A 26,749-nucleotide genomic window follows, 5' to 3' on the forward strand; every position below is an offset into this window, starting at 1 on the left:
TTGTGTGATGTCCTTAGGTTAGTTAGGTTTAATTAGTTCTAAGTTCTAGGCGACTGATGACCTCAGAAGTTAAGTTGCGTAGTGTTCAGAGCCATTTGAGCCTTTTTTTTTTCCATTGTCACCTCCTCAATCATTACATTTTTTGCTTTTCACTACAGAGAAATCTGCAGTTTGCTTCTCATATAGTTTTGCTTCTATTTTGCATTTCGTCTCTTATTGTCAAACATTCTCTCTTTTATGGTTATATTTCTAGTGTTTCCTTCTCTTACTTCAGATTTTTTTTCTGTCTTCTCAGTCACTCCGTAGTGCTCAGATTTTTCAATCTTGTAGGTTGTCGGAATCTTCTTATTTTACTCCTTATCTTGTTCAGCAGTTTCCCAGGTGAATGACTCCAGTCAAACCAATAAGGTACTTGTTCTTTAAATTTTTAATATTCAATAACACTTTCAATTACCTTATATATCTTAAAGGAATACTCAGTTTTCATTGAAGGATGATCACAACTACACGAGAACCTATACAGAAATCATAAATTTAGTCACTGTGAAGCAATGGAATGAACAATCATTCCACTTTATGGGCGCATGATTAGTATTATAGTAACACAACTACTGTAACAAACTTGTGTTGAATGGATATGGAAATGTCAATCTTGTGTTGTTAATTGCAATCCACAACCTGTTTATAAATGGTCTTGAAGATTTAATATGTCATCTAAAATTAAGAAACAAAGAACTAGTGATTTGCTGGTGATTTTGATACAGACGTCCTGAAAAACACTGTCAGTGAACAGTTACTGAAATCAATTACATTGTATTCAATTTAATTTCTACTGTAAATTTCCCAACTACAGTATACAAACGTTCTAAGACTGCCATTGATAATATCTTCATAGACAATTATAGGCAACTAAGCCACATTACAAAACCAGTAGTACGTGGGCTATCTGATCATGACATGCAACACCTAACATTAAATTCTGAAAATTGTCAGGGTAAAACATGTATCGGAACTGAGTACAGAAGGCCAACAAAACAGTAAAAAAACTGAGAAATTTAGGAGATTGCTCAAATAAATTAATTGGATGGATGTTTACAGCATCCGAGACACAAATGGAAAATACAAAACATTCATTAATAAAGTTAGCACCTTATGTGAAAATTGTTTTCCCCTGAAGGTAACTCAAATTAAGCAGAAGTCTAAAAAGAAACCATGGATAACACAAGGGATAAAGATATCATGTGAGACAAAAAGGAAACTCTGTCCGATATGTATGAACACTTTTGATACTAGCATTATAGCTCATTACAAAAATTACTGCAAAATATTGAAGGAGGTTATCCAGAAATCTAAACACCTGCATTATTAGAAGAAGATAAATACATTCAGTAATAAAATAAAAACAATATGGGATGTATTTAAGTCAGAGACAGGTAGACCAGAAATGAAGAGGAACAAATAGCTCTAAAAATAAATGAAACCCTGGTAACAAACACACGTTGTGGTGCAAACCATATAAACAAGTATTTTGTCTCTGTTACTGATAGCATGGGGTTGTCAGGTTCAGTAAATAATGCAATGGAATATCTGAGCCCAGTGCACACAAGCAATCTCAGTAAAATGGAATTGACACTTACTTCACCTAAAGAAATAGAATCCATTATAAAGCTCTTGAAATCAAAGCATTCTAGTGGTTATGATAACATATCAACAAAGTTAATAAAAGAGTGTTCATGTGAGCTTAATCATATCTTAAGTTATTTGTGTAATCAATCACTTATCACAGGAACAGTCCCAGACTGGCTTAAATATGCTGAAGTTATACCTCTCCACAAGAAAGGGAACAAAGAAATGCCGTCAAATTACCAACTGATCTCACTTTTGCCAGCTTTTTCAAAACTCTTTGAAAAGGTTATGTTCAAGCGTCTACTTAAACACCTTAGTGAAAATAACATACTGTCAAAGTTACAGTTTGGGTTTCTTAAGGGTTCTGATATTGAGAAGGCTATTTACACTTACAGTGAAAATGTCCTTAATTCATTAGAAAACAAATTGGAGGCAACTGGCATATGTTGTGACCTGTCAAAGGTTTTTGACTGTGTGAATCACAGCATTCTTTTAAGTAAATTAAAATATTATGCCATCGCTAGCAGTGCTGCAAAGTGGTTTCAGTCATACCTTACTAATAGAAAACAAATGGTGTCTTTACGTAACACCTCAGCAGTAGGCAATCAGACGTCATCTGACTGGGAAGAAATTACATGTGATGTTCCCCAAGGTTCCATACTAGGTCCACTACTTTTTCTTGTGTTTATTAATGACCTGTCATCTGTTACATTACCAGATGCCAAGTTTTTCTTATTTGCAGATGATACAAACATTGCAATAAATAGTAAATCAAATATAAATTTAGAAAGGGCAGCTAATGAAATTTTTAATGGCATTTATAAGTGGTCCATAGCCAATTCACTGTCATTAAACTTTGAAAAGACCCACTGTATGCAGTTCAGAACTTCCAAGAGATTTCATTAATTAATTAAGACTTCGGGGCTGAATTGCCGTGGTCCATGTATAAAACCGCTTCTCCTTCCTGACGTTTCGTTGCCTACTGCGGGCAACATCTTCTGAGGTGAGTCGGCACTGGCTGCTAGGCGCTGGAGGTCCTGCTTATATAGAGCGCTTAGATGGCGCCACCACTCATCACATGCTTTCGCCTTTAAAACTCTCTCTGGCTAGTGCCATCTCTCTCGATTACAGGTAATTGATTGTCACTTCATTTGTACAAAGTCGACCGCCAGTTGCCGACTCACTTCAGAAGATGTTGCCCGCAGTAGGCAATGAAATGTCAGGAAGGAGAAGAAGTTTTATATATGGACCATGGCAATTCGGCCCGGAAGTTTTAATTAATGAAGACGCCAGCCATGAAAGCTTACATGTTACGAATCCAAGAGATTTCCTTCTAGTGTGTGTATAAAATATGATGACATGGAAATAGGAGAAGTTGAGAGTGTAAAATTCTTGGGATTACAACTTGATAATAAATTCAGTTGGGAGCGACATACTAACAAACTGCTAAAGTGCCTAAACAAGTCTGTCTTTGCAATGCAAATGATGTCAGATATAGGAGATATAAATATTAAAAAAAAGTCATATTTTGCTTATTTTCACTCCATTATGTCATATGGTATCATACTTTGAGGTAACTCCACATACGGACAAAAAAAGTTTAGAGTGCAGAAGCGTATAATGAGAGTAATGTGTAGTGTAAATCCAAGAACACATGTCGAAACCTGATCAAAGAATTGGGCATACTAACCACAGCTTCTCAGTATATTTATTCCTTAATGAAGTTTGTTGTAAATAATACATCTCTTTTTCCAACTAACTGCTTAGTACACAGTATCAATACTAGGAATAAGAACAATATATGTAAAGATTTAAAATCATTTACTCTTGCCTAGAAAGGAGTCCAGTATTCAGCAATGCATATTTTCAATAAGTTACCAGCAACCATTAAGAGTTTAGTTTCAAACAAGGCACAATTTAAACATAATTTAAAAGAATTTTTGGTAGCCAACTCCTCCTGTTCCATCCATGAATGTCTCAACAAGTGCAGTAGACCATTTACATCTTTGTAAAGTGTTTATCTGATGTGTTCCACATCCAGAGGATTCCCTCTTTTGGGGTCTATGGAATGAATAATTAATCTAATCTAATCGAAGGTAATAGTTGGTGCTTGTATTGTAAAGTGAATACACAGCCTCCACATCATCTGTTATGCAAAGAGTTAGAAAGTGCCTGTAAAACTGGGTTGCTTTTATAGAAAATGTATTTATGTTAAACTGCAGACTGGTGTGTTGAGTATCTGAACTTAGTGTTGATATTTTTCTTGCAGACTTACACACAACATATTATGTCCTTGGTTCTATTCCTCAATTGAAGGATTAATGGATGTAAGGGATAGAAACACGATTCTATGTTTTATGACTTACTTGGTCTGCTGTAATGGGGCAACAAAAACCATGTTCATATCACAATAAAGATTAATGTCAAGTTCAGAGATAAAAGAAGGCTTAATTCAAATTAGTCTGGTCAAATTCAGGTTGACATGGTGAGGCAGAGAGTAGAATGTAAGTAGGGAGAAAATCAAACATGCACTTATGAGTGTTGAGTACACACATCACAAGCAAAAATGATACGAGATAAGAACATGTTAAGGAAATGTTTGCATGGGATGTAAACAATAATAACTTTTTACAATGTACAACAGTGGTGTACAGGAAGTCGAGATGAACAGTTTTATACAGGACACTTGTGGTCTATCAAGTAGGGAAAGTAATGTACCTCAAACTGACCTACAAAAAACACTACACTATATGCGTGCCCCACGAGATTTTCATATTCTCTTGCTCCCTATGCACTATTAGTCCTAGAGAAAAAAAGATTTAACAGGACACTTGTTGTAGAAAATTAAATGTAGGTTAATTTTGTACTAGGACACATGGTATTCGAGTGACACAAGAAAAACATATAAACATCTCCCCCCCCCCCCCCCCATACACACACACACACACACTGCCCCAAACACAAATGCACACCCCTTCCATTCCCATCTATCAGGATTTTTGGTATATTGTCCATGGCACTCCATCCTATGTCTGAACAATAATTTGTGACTACATGAATTAATTCTCATAATCGACCTGTTTTGGTCTTAATCAATGAGGCTATTACACCACCAGTTGAGCCAGCTATTTCGTTCACATTACTAATTTAAACACGCCCATGAGGACGATGGAAGAAAAATAACTTTTGTAAATATTATGCAAAAACTAATTACTGCCAATCTGATTAAAATTTAACCCTTACAAGAACATTACTTTCAAGGTCGGAATTTACACAAATGTCAATTTTACAATTTGTGATTAAACCAGTGGTGTAATAAGCCCAGTCAATGAACATCAAAAAAGGTCCAATATGAGAAATTTATGTACTTGCAAATTTTTCTACAGTGGCAGGACTGAGTGCCTTGAACAATTTACTAAAAATCCTGACCCCCTCCCCGTGTGTGTGTGTGTGTGTGTGTGTGTGTGTGTGTGTGTGTGTGCGTGTGTGTGTGTGCGTGTGTGTGTGTGTGTGGTGCGGACGAACATATCCCATTATGAAATTAAACTATATTAAATTTGCTACACAAAAATGGTTCTATTCAAGTTTTTCTCTTAGGACTAGTAGTTTGTGTACAGAGAGCTAGGGAATATTGAAAATCTAGTGTGCTGCACATGTGCTGTAGCTTCGGTGATTATTGTAGGCCAGTTGAGGTACTTTCCACACTTGATAGACCATGTGCCTCCTGTACAAAATTGTTCATATCGACTTCCTACACACCACTGTGGTTCACTGTAAAGATTACTGGCTACACATTGTTTAAATAAGAGGACTAATCATGACGAAACAACCAGTAAAATTTCTGACAGCTCAAAATCAATATCTATGTTAGCTTTGCTGAGGTACTATCAGCTTTGGTAATTTATACATAGAAACTCTATTTTCATCTCTCACTGATAAAATGTAACTAAATCTCTTTCATAAATAACTGAGTTTTCTTACTTTTTGTAGCCCATTCGAAGAGCATTTCTCAGAGCTATGTAACTTCTTGCTCCAGTAGTACAGATGAAAACAACTGGATCATCTGGTTGTGGTTTATCAAAACCATATTTCTGCTTAAACATTTGATCTGGGACCTTCATAGCAGTAGTAAATTCACTCACTGAAATAAATACATTTTCATGAATTAGAGCTGAATAAGGTCAAAGTATACTTCATTTTAATTTTCAGTACAAATTTTTGGAATACACCATATATTTTGGGAACTTAAAACTTACTTCTACATCAAACTTCTAGGTCTTAATGAGTAAAGGAAGGCTTTAAAGTATAATAAGTAGAACTACATGTATCTATTGTTGTTTGCTGAAGTTACGATTAGAAATTTACAATCCTGGTTAACTGAATAGTGGAAAAAGATTCTTCGGAATGTGAACTTTTAAATACAACAAAATCTCTATTGAATTATACTGTCTAGTTTGCAAAAACAGAGGATGCTACTTCAGTAACAATGTTATAACTAAGAATGATATTTATCCTGAAACTAAATGGACACAAGATTTGCTAACATATTTTTGCCATTAGATGTATAGACACTTCACTTATTTATATATACTTTTGCTTTACGTTATCAGGAAGCTAGCAATCAGGTATATGTTTACACCTGAACAATGTTAACAAACTTCTACATTACTAGTATTTGTAATTAGCAAGGTTTTTAGGCAAGATAGACCATCAGAGAGAGGGCATCGCTAGTTCCTGCTACTACTAAGGCGAGTACACTGTTCGCTTTTTACATATTTTTACGAGCCTCAAACAGGAGCAACTTATTTTCAGTTATCTCTGTAGTTACTAATTTATTTTTGTAATTTATTGCGTGTTCGACTGCTTCCTAGGCACAACCTTTTATTTCAATAACAGTGTAGTGTACAGTACCGTTGTTGCTATTAACCATTGTATCGACTCTCGTATCGTGCAGGCTTTTGTTTGTTTGGCTAGAACAGCTCAATGTTAGTTAGACCATCAGAGAGAGCGCACCGCTAGTTCCTGCTACTAATACGGCGAGTACACCGTCCGCTTGTTACATATTTTTACGAGCTTCAAACAGGAGGAGTGCAGTAATGGATAGGAACTGTGATTGTTGTGTACAGATGCGAGCTGAGCTGGCGACCCTTCACTCACAGATTCAGGCTGCGTTGGCTTGCATCACACAGCTTGGGGCTGCTGCCAAGGGGCCTCACTGTGGGGGATCGGACGTGGGGATGCGAGGGATGTCAAGCACGTCCCATGTGTCCTCCGATCAGTCCACTGCTGTGACCAGCCCAGGTACTGCCTGCACTGAGGTTGACCCCTCACCCATGGTCGAGTGGGAGATCATTCCAAAGTCTGGCAGGCAGCGAAAAACTTCCCATGGGGCCGATCGTAGGGCCTCCCCGGTTCGTTTCAATAACAGGTTTTGGGCATTATCTGTGGCTGACGATGTCTCTGAGCTGGATGCAGTCGTCCACTCTGTTCCAGAGGAAGCTTCTTGGCCCGCAAGGTCTGGGCATTCACAGAGTGAGAGTTTGCTGGTAGTTGGGAGCTCCAACGTTAGGTGCATAAGGGGGCCCCTTAGGAATATGGCTGCCAAGGAGGGGAAGGAAACCAGTGTGCACTCTGTGTGCATTCTGGGGGGGGGGGGGGGGGGGGTCATTCTGGATGTGCAAAAGGGTGCTTCCGGATGCCATGAAGAGTACAGGGTGCAGCCAGCTGCAGGTGGTGGCTCATGTCAGTACCAATGATGTGTGTCGCTTTGGATCGGAGCAGATTCTGTCCGGTTTCGGGCAGCTGGTGGGAATGGTAAAGACTGCCAGTCTTGCTTCCGAGATTAAGGCAGAGCTCACCATCTGCAGCATTGTCGACAGAACCGACTGTGGTTCTTTGGTGCAGAGCCGAGTGGAGGGTCTGAATCAGAGGCTTAGGCGGTTCTGTGACCGTGTAGGCTGCAGATTCCTTGACTTGCGCCATCGGGTGGTGGGTTTCCGGGTTCCACTTAATAGGGCAGGAGTCCACTACACACAGGACGCAGCTACACGTGTAGTGGTGGCTGTGTGGAAGGGACTGGGCGGTTTTTTAGGTTAGAGGGTCTCAGAGGACCACAGAAGGGTCGTCTGTCAGAAAGTGGGCAGGTAAAACACAGTAAGGTAGTTGTAGAAATGATTGGTATTGTAGTTGTAAATTGTCGTAGCTGTGTTGGGAAAGAACCAGAGCTCCAAGCCCTAATAGAAAGAACTGAAGCTCAAATAGTTGTAGGTACAGAGAGCTGGCTAAAGCCGGAAATAAGTTCAGCCAAAATTTTTTCAAACAATCTAACAGTGTTCAGAAAGGATAGATTAAATATAGTTGGTCGAGGAGTATTTATTGCTGTCAGAGGTAGCGAAATTGAAGTAGATAGTTCATGTGAAATAGTATGGGTAGAGGTTATACCTGACAATCGGACTAAACTATTAATTGGATCGTTTTACTCAGAAGACATAGTTGCTGAACAGTTCAAAGAAAACTTGAGTCTCATTTAAAATAATTACCCCGCTCATACAATTATAGTCGGTGGTGTTTTCAATCTACCCTTGATAGCTGGAAAAATTACACATTTAAAGCCAGCGGCAGGAATAAAACATCATCTGAAATTGTACTGAATGCTTTCTCAGAAAATTATTTTGAACAATTAGTTCATGAGCCCACTCGAAGTGTAAATGGTTGCGAAAGCATACTTGACCTTTTAGCAACAAATAATCCTGGACAAATAGTGAGTGTTGTGACGAATACAGGGATCAGCGACTGCAAGGCAGTTGCTGCTAGGCTGAATACCGTAACACCTACAACCATCAAAAAGAAACGCAAAGTATATCTATTTAAAAAAGCTGATAAAAATGCTCTTAACGCCTTTTTAAGAGACAGCCTTCACTCCTTCCGATCTGATCATGTAAGTGTGGAAAAGTTGTGGAATGTTTCCAAAGAGATAGTATCAACAGCAATTGAGAGATATATATACCACATAAACTAATAAGTGATGGTACTGATCCCCCATGGTACACAACACGGGTCAGATCGTTGTTGCAGAAGCAACAAAAAAAGCATGCCAAATTTAAAAGAACCCAAAATCCCCAAGATTGGCAAAGTTTTACAGAAGTTCGATATATGGCGCGTACTTTAATGCGAGATGCTTTTAATAATTTCCACAACGAAATTCTGTCTCGAAATCTGGCAGAAAACCCAGAGAGATTCATACATAAAGCACACCAGTGGCAAGACACAATCAATACCTTCACTGCGCGATAACAACAGTGAAGTCACTGATGACAGTGCCACTAAAGCAGAGTTATTAAACACTGTTTTCCGAAACTCCTTCACCAAAGGTGACGAAGTAAATATTCCTGAATTCCAATCAAGAAGAACTGCCAAGATGAGAAACATAGAAGTAGATATCCTCGGTATAACAAAGCAGCTTAAATCACTTAATAAAGGCAAGGCCTCTGGTCCAGACTGTATATCAGTCAGGTTCCTTTCAGAGTATGCTGATAAAATAGCACCATATTTAGCAATTATATACAACCACTCGCTCACAGAAAGATACGTACCTAAAGACTGGAAAATTGCTCAAGTCACACCGATACCTAAAAAGGGAAGTAGGAGTAATCCGCTGAATTACAGGCCTATATCACTAACATCAATGTGCAGTAGGGTTTTAGAACGTATATTGTATTCGAACATTATGAAGTACCTCGAAGAAAACAATTTATTGACATATAGTCAGCATGGATTCAGAAAATATCGTTCTTGTGAAACACAACTAGCTCTTTATGCTCATGAATTAACAAGTGCTATCGACAGGGCATGTCAAATTGATTCCATATTTTTAGATTTACAGTAGGCTTTCGACACCTTTCACAAACATGTGTCTTCTAATCAAACTATGTGCCTACGGAGTACTGCCTCAGTTGTGCGACTGGATTCATGATTTCCTGTCAGAAAGGTCACAGTTCGTAGTAATAAACGGAAAGTCGGCGAATAAAACAGAAGTAATATCTGGCAATCCCCAAGGAAGTGTTAAAGGCCCTCTCTTGTTCCTGATCTATATTAACGACATAGGAGACTTTTGTTTGCAGATGATGCTGTCCTTTACCGTTTTGTAAAGTCATCAAATGATCAAAACTACTTGCAAAATTATTTAGATAAGATATCTGTCTGGTGCGAAAAGTGGCAATTGACCCTGAATAAAGAAAAGTGTGAAGTTATTCTCATGAGTACAAAAAGAAACAGCTAAATTTCGATTATGCGATAAGTTACACAAATCTGAGGGCTGTAAATTCAACTTAATACTTAGGTATTACAATTACAAGTAACCTAAACTGGAATGATCACATAGATAATATTGTGGGTAGAGCAAACCAAAGACTGAGATTCATTGGCAGAACACTTAGAAGGTGCCACAGGTCTACCAAAGAGACTGCTTACACTACGCTTGTCCGACCTATTCTTGAGTACTGCTGTGCGGTGTGGGATCCATATCAGGTGGGACTGACGGATGACATGGAGAAGTACAAAGAAGAGCAGCTCGTTACGTAATATCGTGAAATAGGGGAGATAGTGTCACAGACATATTATGTGAATTGGAGTGGCAATCATTAAAACAAAGACTTTTTCGTTGCGACGGGATCTTCTCATGAAATTTCAATCAGCCAGTTTTCTACTCCAATTGCGAAAACATTCTGTTGGCACCCACCTACATAGGGAGAAATGATCATCACGATAAAATAAGAGAAATCAGGGCTCGCACGGAAACATTTAAGTGCTCGTTTTTTCCGCGTGCTGTTCAAGAGTGGAATGGTAGAGACAGCATGAAGGTGGTTCATTGAACCCTCTGCCAGGCACTTTATTGAGAATATCAGAGTAATCATGTAGATGTAGGTAAACTAATTACAGTTATGAGTTCTGATTAACCACAAGAATGTAATGGATAATAGTGTTAGTTGGCCAAACCCTCAGTTAATATGCAAGATTTTTAGCACTGTGGACATGTCATAAAAATTATACTATTGAAGATATTTCAAAAAGAAAAAAAATGGGGGGGGGGGGGAGGGGGGGGCATGACAGGGGGAAAGAATCCTCCCGCTTTGTTACAATTGGCTTAGGCAGGCAGCATACCATTAATACTGTATTTGAACATTACAGTAGTGTTTCTCATACCCACTTGCAATAACTTACATTTAAAGCTAGTTTCCCATTCATGACACCAAATAGAAATTCTATCCATGCCGTCCTTTGTGTCCCTACAGTCACTCAGTGGCAACACCTTCACATACTCAACAGCTGCCCAGATTGCTGTCCATCCTATCTGATAGACCTTATATATATTTGACAAACAGAAGCAGCTCTATAATCACACGACCTGAGGTACTTTCTGATGAACTCTTGGTATCTAAGACGACATACTCGTTTCTATATTTCAGAAAGTCTTTAAGCAAAGAATGTGACTGAGAAACTATTTCATATGCTTGGACCTTTAGTGAAGTAAAGTGTTGAGTGCTTTCAAGAAGTCCAGGAATGTAGAGTCCACATAGAGTCCACATGTTGGTGTGACGATGGTGGTGGTTAGTGTTAAACGTCCCGTCGACAACGAGGTCATTAGAGACGGAGAGCAAGCTCGGGTTAAGGAAGGATTGGGAAGGAAATCGGCCGTGCCCTTTCAAAGAAACCATCCCGGCGTTTGCCTGAAACGATTTACAGAAATCACCGAAAACCTAAATCAGGATGGCTGGAGACGGGATTGAACTGTCGTCCTCCCGAATGCGAGTCCAGCATGTTGGTGTGCATTCACGGTTTGCAAACTACATGTGTGCAAAGGGCACCCATATTTTGCACAAGTGAAGCTTTCTAAATCCTCTCCGATTTATGGAGACAAGAATTTCTCCCTCCAGGAAACTCACTGTATAAAAGTTCAGAATATGCTGCAGGATCCTGTGACAGATAAATGCTAGCTTATTGTAGTCAGGGCTGAATGCAGCAAACTGTCGCGTATCAGTCTGTATTTTATTGTAAATCTGGTTGGATTTCGAGTACAGTATAGTCAGCATCAGTGCCAAAATTAATAAGAAAACATAGGAATCTGACACTTGAATTGGTTATGTCAAGAGGCACTTGCTCAGACCAAAGATTTCATGTGAAAACAAACATACCGTTTAGTAGTGAGCCATATAGACACAGAATGCAAGTACATACACATGTTGCTGAAATGACCTTAAAGTTTCCATATCTCAGTTCATGCTGTGGGGGCTGTTTACAAGCTTACTTAGCCAGCCACAGTGTGCATTAAAGATACTAAAAGGTGTCCACTCTACTAGTTACCTTTTGGTTACAAATTACAGTTATATCAGTTCCACATAAAAATAAAATATTTAACTAAAAGTTCTAATATTGCTACATCTGTAATAAAATATATTTTGCTATGCAGCTGTTTGCTGTGTCCGTCCCTGATTACTATCATTTCACTGTTGCTGAGTACAACGATTCATAATGGAATCCAAATCCACTCTTTTGCCCATGTTATTTAGGAAAGTCTGAGATGTGAATATAAGAGCTCCACCATTCTTAAGGAATTGAAGCAGCTTTCAACAGTTCAGTCGGAGACTGAAGATGACAAGCAGCTGTCTTTTAAATGAAGTATGCATTTTTTTACCACATCATCTAGTGTTATGTTTGAGAAAGTCACACACACTTTTGTTCGATAAGTTTTCTGTAAGTTTCTAAACTGATTAAAGTGAGAGTCAGGATGGTTCCTTTAAAAAGGACATGGCTGATTCCCCATCCCCCAATACTTGACCTATCCAAGCTTGAATACTGTCTGTTATGACCTTCTTAGCGATGGGTCACTGAATTGTATGCAACTTTTCTTTATTCATTAATACAGAGGACTCATTCAGTTGTTTATCATTAGTAATAATACTAATATGATTGGAGTGAGCAGTCATCTGCTCTCTTTCAAATTCTAAAGGTGGCAGGGGTAAAATACAGGGAGTGAAAGGCTATTTACAATTTGTACAGAAACCAGATGGCAGTTATAAGAGTCGAGGGACATGAAAGGGAAGCAGTGGTTGGGAAGGGAGTGGGACAGGGTTGTAGCCTCTCCCCGATGTTATTCAATCTGTATATTGAGCAAGCAGTAAAGGAAACAAAAGAAAAATTCTGAGTAGGTATTAAAATACATGGAGAAGAAATAAAAACGTTGAGGTTCGACGATGACATTGTAATTCTATCAGAGACAGCGTCTTGAAAGGAGGATATAAGATGAACATCAACAAAAGCAAAATGAGGATAATGGAATGTAGTCGAATTAAGTCGGGTGATGCTGAGGGAATTAGATTAGGAAAAGAGACACTTAAACTAGCAAAGGAGTTTTGGTATTTGGGGAGCAAAATAACTGATGATGGTCGAAGCAGAGAGGATATAAAATGTAGACTGGCAATGGCAAGAAAAGCGTTTCTGAAGAAGAGAAATTTGTCAACATCGAGTATAGATTTAAGTGTCAGGAAGTCGTTTCTGAAAGTTTTTGTATGGAGTGTAGCCATGTATGGATGTGAAACATGGACGATAAACAGTTTGGACAAGAAGAGAATAGAAGCTTTCGAAATGTGGTGTTACAGAAGAATGCTGAAGATTAGATGGAAAGATCACATAACTAATAAGGAGGTATTGAATAGAACTGGGGAGAAGTGGAATTTGTGGCACAACTTGACAAGAAGAAGGGACTGGTTGGTAGGACATGTTCTGAGGCATCAAGGGATCACAAATTTAGCATTGGAGGGCAGTGTGGAGGGTAAAAATCATAGAGGGAGACCGAAAGATGAATACACTAAGCAGATTCAGAAGGACGTAGGTTGCAGTAAGTACTGGGAGATGAAGGAACTTGCACAGGATAGAGTAGCATGGAGAGCTGCAGCAAACCAGTCTCAGGACTGAAGACCACAACAACAACAACAACAACAACAACAACAGTCATCTCTAGTTAGTTAGTCACTTTGTTATGATACCACACTAAGTTGCAGACAAGCACAACTGAGAGACACTTACACATAAGCTTTCAGCCACAGCCTTTGTAGGAAAAAGAGAGACACACACCATCCATTCAAACAAGCAAGCACACCTCATGCACAGATAACCGCAAACTACAGTAGCTCAGGCGAGGAAGCAGCTATCACGTGGGATGGTAGCAGTAATCTGGAGGGGAAAGAGATGGGTTAGCAGCGTATGGGTGGGAGAAGTGAGAAGTGCTGTCTAGTAGAATGTGCAGGGACTAGAATGCCGATAGGCACAGCATCAGGAGGTCGTGGGGTTAAGAGGTGGGGAAAAATGGAGAAGAGCAGGGAAAGATGGGTGGGTGCATTTGCAGAGTGCCAATTATCTGACTACTCCAGCGACAAACTCTGCCAGAGTGATCCCATCCCAGATGTGCAACACAGGCCCTTTCCAGAACCTCTCGCCTGACTCCATTTCCCTCCTCATCTCTATGACACCCTGCACATCAACCTTCTACATGATCCCCAAAATCCATAAACCTAACAATCCTGGACGCCCCATGGTGGCTGGTTAATGTGCCCCCACTGAGGTAATATCAGCCCTCATTGAGTAACACCTCCAACCAATTGCTCATAATCTAGCCTCCCACCTCAAAAATACCAACCACTTCTCTCACAAACTCTCCACCAACCACACCCCTTTACCTCCTGGATCCCTACTCGTCACTGTTGATGCCACTTCCCTATACACCAACATCCTTAATGCCCATGGTCTTACTGCTATTGACTATTACCTGTCCCAACGTCCTCCACACTGCAAACCCATCACCTCATGCATCACAACTTTATCCTATCCACAACTATTTCAGCTCTGAATGGAAGTACACAAATAAATCCATGGGGCTCTCCTATGTCCAACCAGTTTTTGGGCAATCTAGAGGAGTCCTTCCTAGCCTCCCAAAACGCCAACCCATAGCCTGGTTCAGGTTCACTGATGATATCTTCATGATCTGGATTCAGGACCAAGACACCCTATCTTCATTCCTTCACAACCTCAACACCTTCTCTCCCATCTATTTCATCTGGTCCTCATCAACCCAGTGTACCACCTTCCTACATGTGGATCTCCTCCTCTCTGATGGCTCCATCTACACCTCTGTCCACATAAAACCCACCAACGAGCAATGGTACCTGCATTTTGCAGCTGTCATCCCTTTCACACCAAAAATCCCTCCCATAAAGCCTGGCTAAGCGAGGACGGCGTATGTGCAGTATGCCCAGTACGCCACGGGTCTCACCAAGGCCTTCACAGAAGGCACTATCCCCAAACCTAGCCCACAGAAAGATCCCCTCACACCCCCAATCCTCCCTCCACCACAAGAACCAGCCACAAAGGAAAGTCCTTTTCATCACCCAGTACGACCCTGGACTGGAACAACCGAACCACATCCTTCGCAAGAGCTTTGATTACCTATCATCATTGAGGGACATCCTGCCCGAGACCCTTTCCACCATTCCTAAAGTGGTGTTCTGTCGCCCACCCAACATCCACAACAGGCCAGTCCACCCTATGCCACTCCCAATCCCAACCTCTCACCACAAGGATCATATCCCTGTAGAAGATCCGGGTGCAAGACCTGCCCAATCCACTCACCCAGCACTTCCCATTCCAGTCCTGTCACAGGTTTATCCTACCCCATCAAGGGCCAGGCCATCTGTGAAAGTAGCCATGTAATACACCAGGTGTGCTGCGATCATTGTGCAGTTTTTTTTACATTGGTATGACTACCAGCCAGCTGTCCAACAGGCTGAACGGCCACTGCCAAACTGTGACCAAGAGCAAAGTAGAGCACCCTGTGGCACAACATGCAGCTGAACATAACAGCATTGATTTCAATGGCTGCTTCGCTACCCAAACCACCTGGATGCTCCCCTCCACCACCAACTTTTCTGAACTGTGTAGTTACCCTTACAACACATACTCCACTCTCATAATTATCCCAGACTCAAGCTGCCATAACATACTGTCCCCTGTCCACCCAACTGTTTCAACCCCCTGTCCCATCACCTCCTCCCAATTCCCATCTCCTACACTCTTTGTTTGTCACCTTCTGCCAACGGACCCGTTCATCTTTTCCAGGTCCTCTCCTTTTTTGCTCCGTTTTTACCACCTGCTTGCCCCACAGCCTTGTGATGCTGCGACTGATGACTTTGTAGTTCCTGCTGACTCCACCAGATGCTATCTCTTCCTCTTCCCCTTCCCCGACCCCTCCAGATTGCTGCTACTATCCCATGTGATAGTTGCATTCTTGCCCAAGCTGCCAGAATTGGCAGTCATGTGTGCATGAGGTGTGCTTGCTTGTGTGAATGAATGGCATGTCTCTCTCGTTTTCTGACAAAGACTGTGGCTGAAAGATTACGTGTAAGTGTCTTTTAATTGTGCCTGTCAGCAACTTAGCACATTATCTTTACAGAAAGTAGCAATCTATATTTTACTACATTGCTGATATTCCTATCTGGAGCTCTACTGTTTGATTTAGATAGTTAGTTATTTAGTTTCTTGCTCTGTGGATTATTTGTATAAATAGTAATGATGTGTAACGAGTTATTTTATATTCACACCACAAATTAATTCATAAATATAGATGCATCCTGAACATTTATAAGGTTGTTATTATTATTATTATTATTATTATTACTGCTACTACTACTACTACTACTACTACTACTACTAAATATATAGCTGTGAGTTACTAATTACTACCGACCACATTTTACATACAACATTAATAGAAATTGCTCTAGGAAAGAGCAGTTGTCAAGGAGAAAGTTTTTCAGTTTGTTTTCAAATTTTATTTGATGTATGTCAGGCAGTAAATGGTTAAAAAATTTTGTTGCAGCATTGTGCACCCCTTTTTGTGCTAAAAGACAACCTTAATGAAGAGTGATGAACGTCATTTCTTCTTTTGGTTTTGAAATTACATGTATCATTGTTTCTTTTGAACAGCAGTGGATTATTTAGAACAAACTTCATGAGGAATAAATATACAGTGAAGCAGTAGTTGAAATACCCAACTCCTTAGATGGAGTCTACAAGACAATTGTGGGCAAGCACGTTTATAGTAATGAAGACAGACTTTCTTAAAACTCTCATTGCCAAGCTTTATGACACCCTTATTTTACTAGGTGGGATACTTTGACTACCTCAATGCAGTTTTATGATTTGTATAACACTTGTTTTTAGATTTTTTTATTTTCAACAAATAGCAGTATTTAGTAGTGAAATATAGTTTTTCATTTTATTATTAGTCCTAAACTGAACACAGTACCAAAATACAATAAATTTTACATTATTCACAAGAGAAATTCAATACTGGATACCTGTAAAACTAAAAATGTAGACTTTTGGCTGCCAGTGCAGTAAACTAGTACTTGGCCTCAAAATAACACACAGCATTTTTGAACTGGTCATTCAGGTACACTTTTGTACAACATGCTCTTCACATTTACAGTTTCTTCTCTGTGTACATTACAAATAGGTTCTTGTCACATTATGCAACAGAAACTTGTTTTCCAATCTTTGTTCCCCTTGCATCACAGTGGTGTTGCTAACTTGCAACACTGGGGTTGGATCACTATTGTTGGAATTTCAATACCAGATGCTTTTCAGTGCATCTTGTACATCCTTATGAAGACTCTTGATATTTCTTGCTCTTTTCTCCATATTGCCTTTTCCAAGTCTAAATACCAGCTCAATCATGAAGAGTTTCCGTTGGCTCCAATTATTCTCTTCTGCTCAGAAACTCTTTCTGTGTATGGATATATGCATTCAGTGTTGCAGTATCTACTATCTTCATGAAATTCTTAGTGGCCACTACCTCATTCCTCTAAATAGCTGTAAACTCTTGTCTTTTATTCTCCATTATCTATAGCACATTCAGTGTTGTTGTAATGGAGTACGATTTCAGGTGTTGTACTCAATCTCTTCATCACTCACATGCCTCTACTTAGTTAGTTTTTTACATTCCATGGATAATTTTGCACGATGAATCATAATGATGTGGAACAAGTCATTGTTAAGAACATTCTTCACCCACTGTGACATGGTCACGAATATAAACAGTGATCCAATATGGTCAAAAGTTTTTTTTTATTCCAGTCTTTGATCACAATATACATTCCTTTGATGATGACCGGTTTCAGTCAGGAATGACCATCTTCAGATCTACAATATAAAAAATGTATACACCTAGTGGACAGTCTGTCTTTCAAAACAATACAGCATTTCATATCATGATGTACACTCGTAAAAACTGGGAAATGTACAGATAAAATAAGGTAAATCGTACCTGTTCTACGCCATGTCCTAATGTCATAAAGCAGCAATGGCACTATCAAAACATACAAATACACTCAGCAAAGCATCGTCACGTAGAGCTAAAATATGGTGTAAAACAGGCCACATTATCCACACAGTCATTTTGCAACTGGCATGACTGTACAAAACCGACTGAAGTGCAGAAGCTACCAGAAATCTGTTTGCCTACATGCTTCATAGATGTCACTACTGAGGGCTTAGACGCATTCTTCATTTATGTAAGAACCATAATATGATAAAAACAAATTAGGTACAATACATGTAGCAGAATTTTAAATTTTGATAACTATTATAGAAAACAAGTGTGATAAAATAAAAAGACGAACACAGTTAACTATATAAAATTATTAAAAGGAAATATATAAAGATAATAGATCTGACTCATTTATGGTGAAATTATGATCAAAAATAAAATATATGTAAATGAAGAATACATCTAAGCCCACAGTAGTGATATCTATGAAGCATGTAGGCAAACAGATTTCTGGTAGCTTCTGCAATTCAGTAGGTTTTGTACAATAACCCCAGTTGCAAAATAACTGTGTGGACGATGTCGGCTATTTTCTACTACATTTTAGTGCTACGTGACAATAATTTGCCGAGTTATTTATACCCTTTTATGATGCCTTACGGCTTTATCACATTAGGACATGGTGTAGAACAGGTATGCTTTACCTAATTTTACCTGCACATTTCCCAGTTTGTATGAGAGTATATCGTGATATGAAATGCTATATCAGACTACGTAGACTTTCCCAGCATATTAGTATATCAAATTCTTGTCGGGTTTCCAGCCGGATCAAACTGTCATCTGAGCACAATATTTCAGTTGTCCACCTGGCCGCCATCATCAGATGAGAAAAGCTACGCTGCTCTAGCCAATAACTGATTCCACTTGCAAATGACTGCACCTTTATAAGCATTGGAAGTACAATGGCGCATGCGCTAAATACAGTGTGCACACACTCCATCATTCCTGCTGCCCCCTGGCACAAAAAGAGTTGCAGTGCCTCTGGTGGTGAAAACTGTTGAAAACGATATATGGTTACAAATGATTATTCATAGCTGGCCGAATCAGATGCCGTTGTTTCGTCATGTCTGATAAAACAGGTTTCCACATTTTACTTAGCGGGTATCCATTTATCATGATTAATGATATTATCTGCAAGTCTGATTCCAACAGACTCTTTTAAAATACAATCCCAGTACCGCGAAGCATTTGCAACTACTTGTGTCTCATTGTATAGCATCCTGTATCCCTCTGTAAGGCAATGCTCAGCCACCGCAGATTTATCTGGTTGTAATAATTGTGTATGGTGATGATGTTCAATACACCTGTCATTGACTGTACGAATAGTTTGGCCAACGTAAATTTTCTCGCACTCACACGGTATTTTGTAAACATCGGACTTCCTCAAATCTAAATTATCTTTGACAGAGCCAAGAAGTGCTCGAATCTTAGCTGGCGGACGAAAAACGCATCAGATTTCATATTTCTTCGAAAGTCTACCTATCTTGGCGGACACATTCCCAGCATACGGAAGAAAAGCCACAGACCCAAAGGTGTCTTCAGAAGGTTCAGGTAGAGGTCCAAACTCAAAAGCACATCGAATTTGTTGATCCGTATAGCAGTTATTATTGAACATATCCTTAAGATGTTGCAACTCCTGTGGTAAATTTTGAGCATCCGAGACAACATATGCTCATTTAACCAAGGCCCAAAGGACTCCTGTACGCTGAACAGGTGGATGGCAACCGGAAGCATGTAAATACCTGTCGGTATGAGTCGGTTTCCTATAACCACTGTGTCCAAGAGTTCAGTCTTCTTTTCTATAAACTAGTACATCCAAAGAAGGTAACTTTCCCTCCTTTTCAATTTCCATTGTGAATTTGATGTTCGGATGAGGACAATTAAAATGGTCCAATAACCGGTGCAAAGAGTCTATTCCGTGTGGCAAAACAAGAAATATGTCGTCTACAAATCTCAGAAAACACGAAGGCTTCAAAATAGATGTTTTCAGGGCCATATCCTCAAAGTCCTCCATAAAAAGATTAGCGATTATGGGGAGTCGTCCCTCCCCCCCCTCTTCAAATGTTGTATCCAGAACATCTGTAAATCTGTAATTATCAAGGAAGGGGCGGGGGGGCACAACAGATGAGACATCCATCATGTTGGTACCATACGGATTACCTTATCTCCATGTGAAATGTCTTACAACAGTAGCAGTGTATCTTTCAGTAATTATAGATAATTGTAGCAGTTTAGAGTCCAATGAATAAAACAGAGACCAATAATGCAGTTCCTGAAAACACTGACAGAACAAGTTCATCATTCAACCACTTCTCTCAGCCAAGGTAAATATCTAACTGGTCTGTAGTGCGGTGACCCTATGTTAAAACATCTTCCACGCTGGTTAGATCTAATTCACAATTATCTTGTGCTGCACCACAGATTGACTTCATTGATGGTGCTTTTTTGATACCTACAGAATACACTGTACTTTGCTTGGTCTTTCTGGCATCCCTCAGGTGAGACATCGTGCACCATGGTCATTGCGGCACATCACAAAGATGTTGGCATGCCAATATGTCTAATGGCCAGGAGTTGACTTTGAGACTGAACATTTAATTGCTGCTTGTTCTAAGTGTGCAGGTCACCAGGCTGCCCCGTGGCCACTTTACCCACCGTGGCTGGAATTTTCACAGCCATCGGAACGAGTCCACCTCAATTTTGCTGATCCCTTTCTGGATGTTTACTAACTGATGGTCATAGATGCCTATTCTCAGTTTCTGTGTATTGTAAACTGCTGCTCGACAGTGATGGAATCGACGGTATGGGCCCCCAACCAGATCTCCTTCATCGAAGGCCTCTCCCGCACCCTGGTGATGGACAACAGCCCTCAGTTTATCTCACAGATTTCTCCAGATTTTTGTGTGCAATATGGTATCCACCATGTCATGGTGCTCCCGTTCCACCAAAAATCGAAGGGGAAGTGGAACGCCTTTGCTGGACTTTCTAGATGCGAATGAAGAAATGCCTTTCAAGATTGTTGGGTGCAACATGGTATTCATCAGGTCAGGGTGCCCCATAACACCCTCAGGCGACCGAGGTGGAATGCCTCTTCTGGACTTTCATGACACAAATGAAGAAGTACATAGGGGATGACCTGGCTGAAGATGCATTCACCCAATTTCTCATTTCCTATAGGCCGTTACTGTTGAGTGAGAAGAGTGGCAGAACTGCTCCACAGGCTCCTTCTGTACATGCTCCTCAACTCCTGCAGCCTGCCTCGTGCCTTCCTCGGGTGCCTCTGTCACTGCCACACATGCAGGGACCCCAATCATTCATGGTATACACGTTCGGGGAATCTTCATCCTGAATACAGGTAACAGTATCGTGGACCACCATCAGAATTGACTCCGCACATGGGTAGGGGACCGGTCTCTGCCGCCCATGTCCACATCTTCCAGGCCCTCCTCTCTCCCAAAGTCCAGGTTTTGTCATTCTCCAATGTCCTTGGAGTTCCTCTCCCTGTTTTTGCCTCCACCTTCCCTACAGTAGGTGAAATCTTGCCTACTTCACCCTCCTGCAATGTTTTTTTCCAGCCTACCAAACGAGCAGTAGTGGCTGCGTGCAGATGGGGTTCAACAGCAACTGGTGGTACTGGATGTTCAGCAGACACTGTACCAGTTGGGTCCTGCTCCAGTGTTAGTGCCCCCAGCTATTACCATCTTACCTGCAGGTGTTTGCCTGCAACGGACCCATCACTGCTAGGGTCATTTCCAGCCCTGTACTCTGGTGCCAGCCAACAGGGAACTTTTGGCTTCTTCACAGCTGCCCATCAACAGTTCCCCAGCAGACAGGACGTTGCTTTCCTGGGTGCTGGATGCCACACCACACTGCGGGAAGGGAGAATGAAGGTGCACCATCTCACATTCACCTTACCAAGTGGAACCCTATGTTACTACATCTACTGTCCCTGAACCATGAGGCTGGGGACATAACAAGATGTGTGGTGTCAGCTTGTCTTGTTATGGTTAAACTTGCCTGTGCTGGCACCTGGTGGCACAGATCTGGCCGTCAGGCAGCAGCATGATCAAACAGCAATGGCTGCTAGGTTGGCACACATAGCCCACAGACAGGGGCATCTCCTGAGGCAGACTAACAACCTACTTGTTATACGCCCAGAGTAGAGAGGTCTTTCCTCATTCTGTTATGATTCATTTGTGTGCTTACTTGTCTCTGCTCTTGTGATGTTTGTTGCTTGTTTGGACTTGGCCTGGCTATGTACACAGACTGTGTATAGAACATCTGATTGGTCTTCTCATTAATGTGATTTGGTTATTCCATGTGAACTTACTGTATGTTTACAAAAAGCAGTGTATATTGAGAAGATTCATTTGCCTATAGTTTGTAAATGTTGTTTCATCCAGAAACAATACATTGCATAGAAAAACTGCATGCCATGAAGCTGTTGATGGAGTGAAATCTGGAAAGGAAGCAATGCACTGGAATGTAGTATTCACAGAACACCGATTTGGCTGATCCCACAAGCATACTGAAGTTGCCTCATAGAAACACAATGACTATTTATTAGCACTGCCAAATTGTTAGCTGCATTTCTCTCAAGCTGTTGCTGTTCTTTTTCGTTAATATTCTTCATTCTTCACACTTTCTGTTGCTTGACTTTTTAATAAAGTTTGCAAAGACAGCTTCTGTGGGCTTGCAAGATCATGATATCTTTCAGGGTACAACAACACTAATTTCTCAAACAGTTTGGGAAAAAAATCACAAGCAAGTTGCCTGATTGCCACAACAGGAGATCACAGAGCAATTTCCACACATTACGTCATCAAAGTCCTCTTTCAACGCCCTTTCTAATCTTAAACAAAAATATATATTTCCATTTTTTTTAAAAAACTGTTAGTGTCTTAAATCAGCAAGGCGCATATGGATTTCAAGTGCACAGTTAAACTCACAAACTGTGCCTAAATTATGGGTTCACTTTTACTTGGTACAGAAAGGGAAATGTCTGTAGGACCTCTTATTGTGATGGCAGGACACTGGATTGTGGTGCTATTATCTTGTCCCACGCTTGTTATGTATCCGAAGTTCTCTTCCAAAGCTCTTTCTGAAGCCGAGGAAAAAAAGTACACACACACACACACACACACACACACACACAAAACCTGGATTGGGATCATAATTTGGCAGCTTTTAAAGATTGTGTGTTTTTTTCAGAAAATCTGACAGTATCTGCTATAGCTTAAGAAAAACCACATCCTGATATATTTACATGTTCTGGATATATTTGGGATGCACTATAAGTTCTCCATCTTGTATATTACTTCAAGTGCACAGCTGCTCATGTGGTTCAACATACTAATTACTTACCTGGGATATTAAGACTCTGAGGTATTCTAACAGTTAGTTTCACTTCCTCTCGGCCTCTTACATCTATTAACAGAACTTCCTTCTTTTTGATGAGATCCATTAACTCCTCAGTGTTTAATCTCCTATCATCAGGTACATCAGTGGCCATATTACGAGTGAAAACATTGGGAACAGTTTTCTTCAATGCCTGATCTGGAAACACCTTGTTGTGTTAGCACAATTTCTATTATTGCTTTAACTATAAATCTTTCCATATACAAGGGCTATCAGAAAAAAACCTCAATTTTCTTACAGGATGGGAATTGGTGGGAGAACGGAACAATCATCACATTAAGTCACATAGTAGGTCAGCGTACTTCAAGTTGTAATGGCGAGAGAGCCATTTTAGTTCTTGGTTGCATACGGTAGCCATTAAAATAAGTGTTGCAATTGAAGAACCTGCCAAATGAGAAATCTGTTCTGTAATATTGTTTATAGCGGCGGAAAATTTACCACGAAATTTGTGGCACATATTTACCGATTATGATGAATGGTGGTATTGTGTGTCAATGGTGGGAGTGTTCAAGAGTAGAATGACAAATGTTTTTTTATTAATGACAGAAGAGAAGGGCCAGCAAGAGGCTGACACAGAAAATCAACATTTTTTCCCCCATATTTCAACTGTCCGACAAATTTCTGCAGACTTATTGAGCCTTTGGAAGATATCATTACTAAACAATTAGGGTAATACCAATTCTGTGCTTTTTAGAGTCAAAAATCCATTTCTCAGAACCACAAAACTAACAGATTAAACTTTTCTTGTGGATTTCCTTTTGCGTTATGATGGTAAAAGAGTAAGTTCACTGAACAGAATCACAACCATAGTTAGTAATATTGCCTTCAGTGAAGCACAGACAAAACAACAGTCAATGGAATTGGGCCATACCATCTCTGAGACACTAAAGCATGTGATCTGTCAGCAACAGTATACAGATACCATTTTATGGGTGCTAAATGAATCTTATTTGCAAACTGTACAGAACATGGAAGAACCATCAATTCTCAGGCCTACTGTGACATATTAAGATAACAGAGAAGACATTCAAAGCATTGTGGTCTGTTGACTAACAACATTGTTCTTTTTGCAGGATAATGCGTGGCTACACTGTCTAGCAAACGCAAGAATTTTGTGTCTGTTCAAATGAGAAATTTTTGTACTTTCACTCTTCAGCTCAAACATGCCTCCAAGTGATCACCAATTATTCGTGCAAATGAGAAAATGGCTTGACTCCTTGTTCTTTGACTCTGATGAAGAACTTGAAGATGCTGTCATAGCTAGCTGCAATCTTTGGAAGCAAAATTTTATGGAGAGGGAATTAGTCAGCTCTTTAAGATATATGATAATGTATGAATCAGAATGATGATAATGTAGAGAAGTAATGTAAAAGTGTAGTTTTAAGGTTGTGCAAATAAATCTGCCTAACTATTCCACTATTTTATTTAGAGCCTAATGGAGGTTACTTTCTGGATAGCCCTAGTACATTGTACGCTTACTGTGTAACATAGTGAAACCGAAAGTTGTAGATAAAAGTTAACAGCGATAGCAAAAATCTGCAGCACTACAGTAAAATTACAAAGGTCTTTAATACTGCCACTGGGTCTAAACAGACCTAAAATTGACTGCAACTATCTGCCATTTTACATAGTTGATAAACGTATCTAACCTTATTAGTAGTAGTTGCTTGTGGTGATTTACATTGCTGACCATTACATCTACAACACAAGTAAGAACAGCAAATAGTGAAATTTTATTTATTGTATCAAGTACATTAGAAAAAATAGAAGATTAAATCTGTAGGTGATTTTGGGATGTATTGGGTGTGACATTTAGTGCAGAAACAATGGCTTGGCAAGTGGTAGCAGGCCAGTTCCTCAGCTACTCATAGCTGGATCCGCCCCCAGTGGGTGAGAATCTGGAGAATATGATGGTCAGGACAACAGTCAAACACCCTCTGTATCAGCATAGGCCAGGAAACAGGGGCAACATGCAGACTCGTCACAAAGACCTCAAAGATAGGGCACAACTACCAACCTCATCACATCACAAATTATTGGCTACGCAAACTACTTAAGGTGCTGGGCCTGTCTACCAATGACATATGCACTCTGGCAATATTCGCTCTCCACTGAGCCTTCACACGAGGACATGTCTATCGCGATGCTGTATGCAGAAAAGAAACGTGATACTGCTGCTTGTGCAGTTAACACACACACACACACACACACACACACACACACACACACACACACCACACATCACATCACAGAAAAACTAGCACCACCACACTACCAATGACAAAAGACATCTGAAGTCATCAACAATGAATATTAGTTAGCAGTGGGTGAATAAGCAGCAGTAACTGTTACTTGACCTGGAAGAGAGCAGGATTCCAACCAGAATTTAAGTAAAAACTTTCATCTTTATTATAAGGTGACTTGCTAAATTAGTCTCAAGTGCTTCCTTAATAACATTATCCCAACATCTAGAAGTGCAAGGCCTTTTTTTTGGGGTGGGGGGGGGGGGGGGAGGGGGGGGGGAACACAACAATGAGCATTTCTTGTCCTTAAGGTAGTGCTAACATCTTATGCAGTTCTAGGATTGCATAACAAGAATACCAAAAGCAAGTGGTTGTGATATGGGTGCAGTTCCTAGTGCAAATTCAGAAATATGCTTCCAGATAACTCTCCAAGTCCAAGACGTACAAATCTACAACCAATAAACAGTATCTTGCAATTGTTTTGGCCATTATCAAGTTCTGGCCTCATTTATTTGGCAATTCAGACATCTTTGTGATGGATCATCAGTCTCTATGCTGGCTTACTAGCCTGAATGAACAATCAGTATGTCTGGGAATAAGTGCACTAAGACTTCAGCAATGCATCATCACACTGCTGTACAAAAACGGACACAAACACAAGGCTGCTGACTTCCTTTCAAGGAATTCTGTGCTGCTGAACAGACAGAAGACCTAGCATTGCTGAAAACCACAGAAGCTTTGGATAATGAGGAACTGACCAAAGGAGAATTCCAATTAATAAATGAAACACTGTCAAAGAATTATGACCTGGTGGTGCAGAAATGGTACTTCACCATTCAAGCTCATATGTGGCCAGTGATCCTGCAGTATTTCTACGACACTCCAACATATGGTCACCTGGGATTCATGAAGATTCTAGACATAATCAGACACAGGTATCACAGGCCAGGTTTCTACCGATCTACTGGACACTATGTGAGCCATTGTAAGCAAATGCCAGCAACAGAAACACATGTGGCAATTACCT

The 26,749-nt window shown here is 40.1% G+C and overlaps 1 protein-coding gene across 2 annotated transcripts in view; it reads right to left on the bottom strand.

Moving 5' to 3' along the window:
• Positions 1-26,749, bottom strand: part of LOC124619869 (thiosulfate:glutathione sulfurtransferase-like) — a 278,370-nt gene that overhangs the window by 171,324 nt on the left and 80,297 nt on the right. Inside the window, exons 2-3 of one of the 2 annotated variants that reach the window (XM_047146493.1) lie at positions 23,426-23,617; positions 5,608-5,767 (exon numbers count right to left, since the gene is read on the bottom strand). In XM_047146493.1, the coding sequence (XP_047002449.1) occupies positions 5,608-5,767; positions 23,426-23,617 (352 nt within the window). The remainder of the gene's footprint in view (positions 1-5,607; positions 5,768-23,425; positions 23,618-26,749) is intronic. The other variant, XM_047146500.1, reaches the window with a different exon arrangement.

The sequence above is a fragment of the Schistocerca americana genome, chromosome 1 (genome assembly GCF_021461395.2).
Source record: "Schistocerca americana isolate TAMUIC-IGC-003095 chromosome 1, iqSchAmer2.1, whole genome shotgun sequence".
NCBI classification, from domain to species: Eukaryota; Metazoa; Arthropoda; class Insecta; order Orthoptera; family Acrididae; genus Schistocerca; species Schistocerca americana.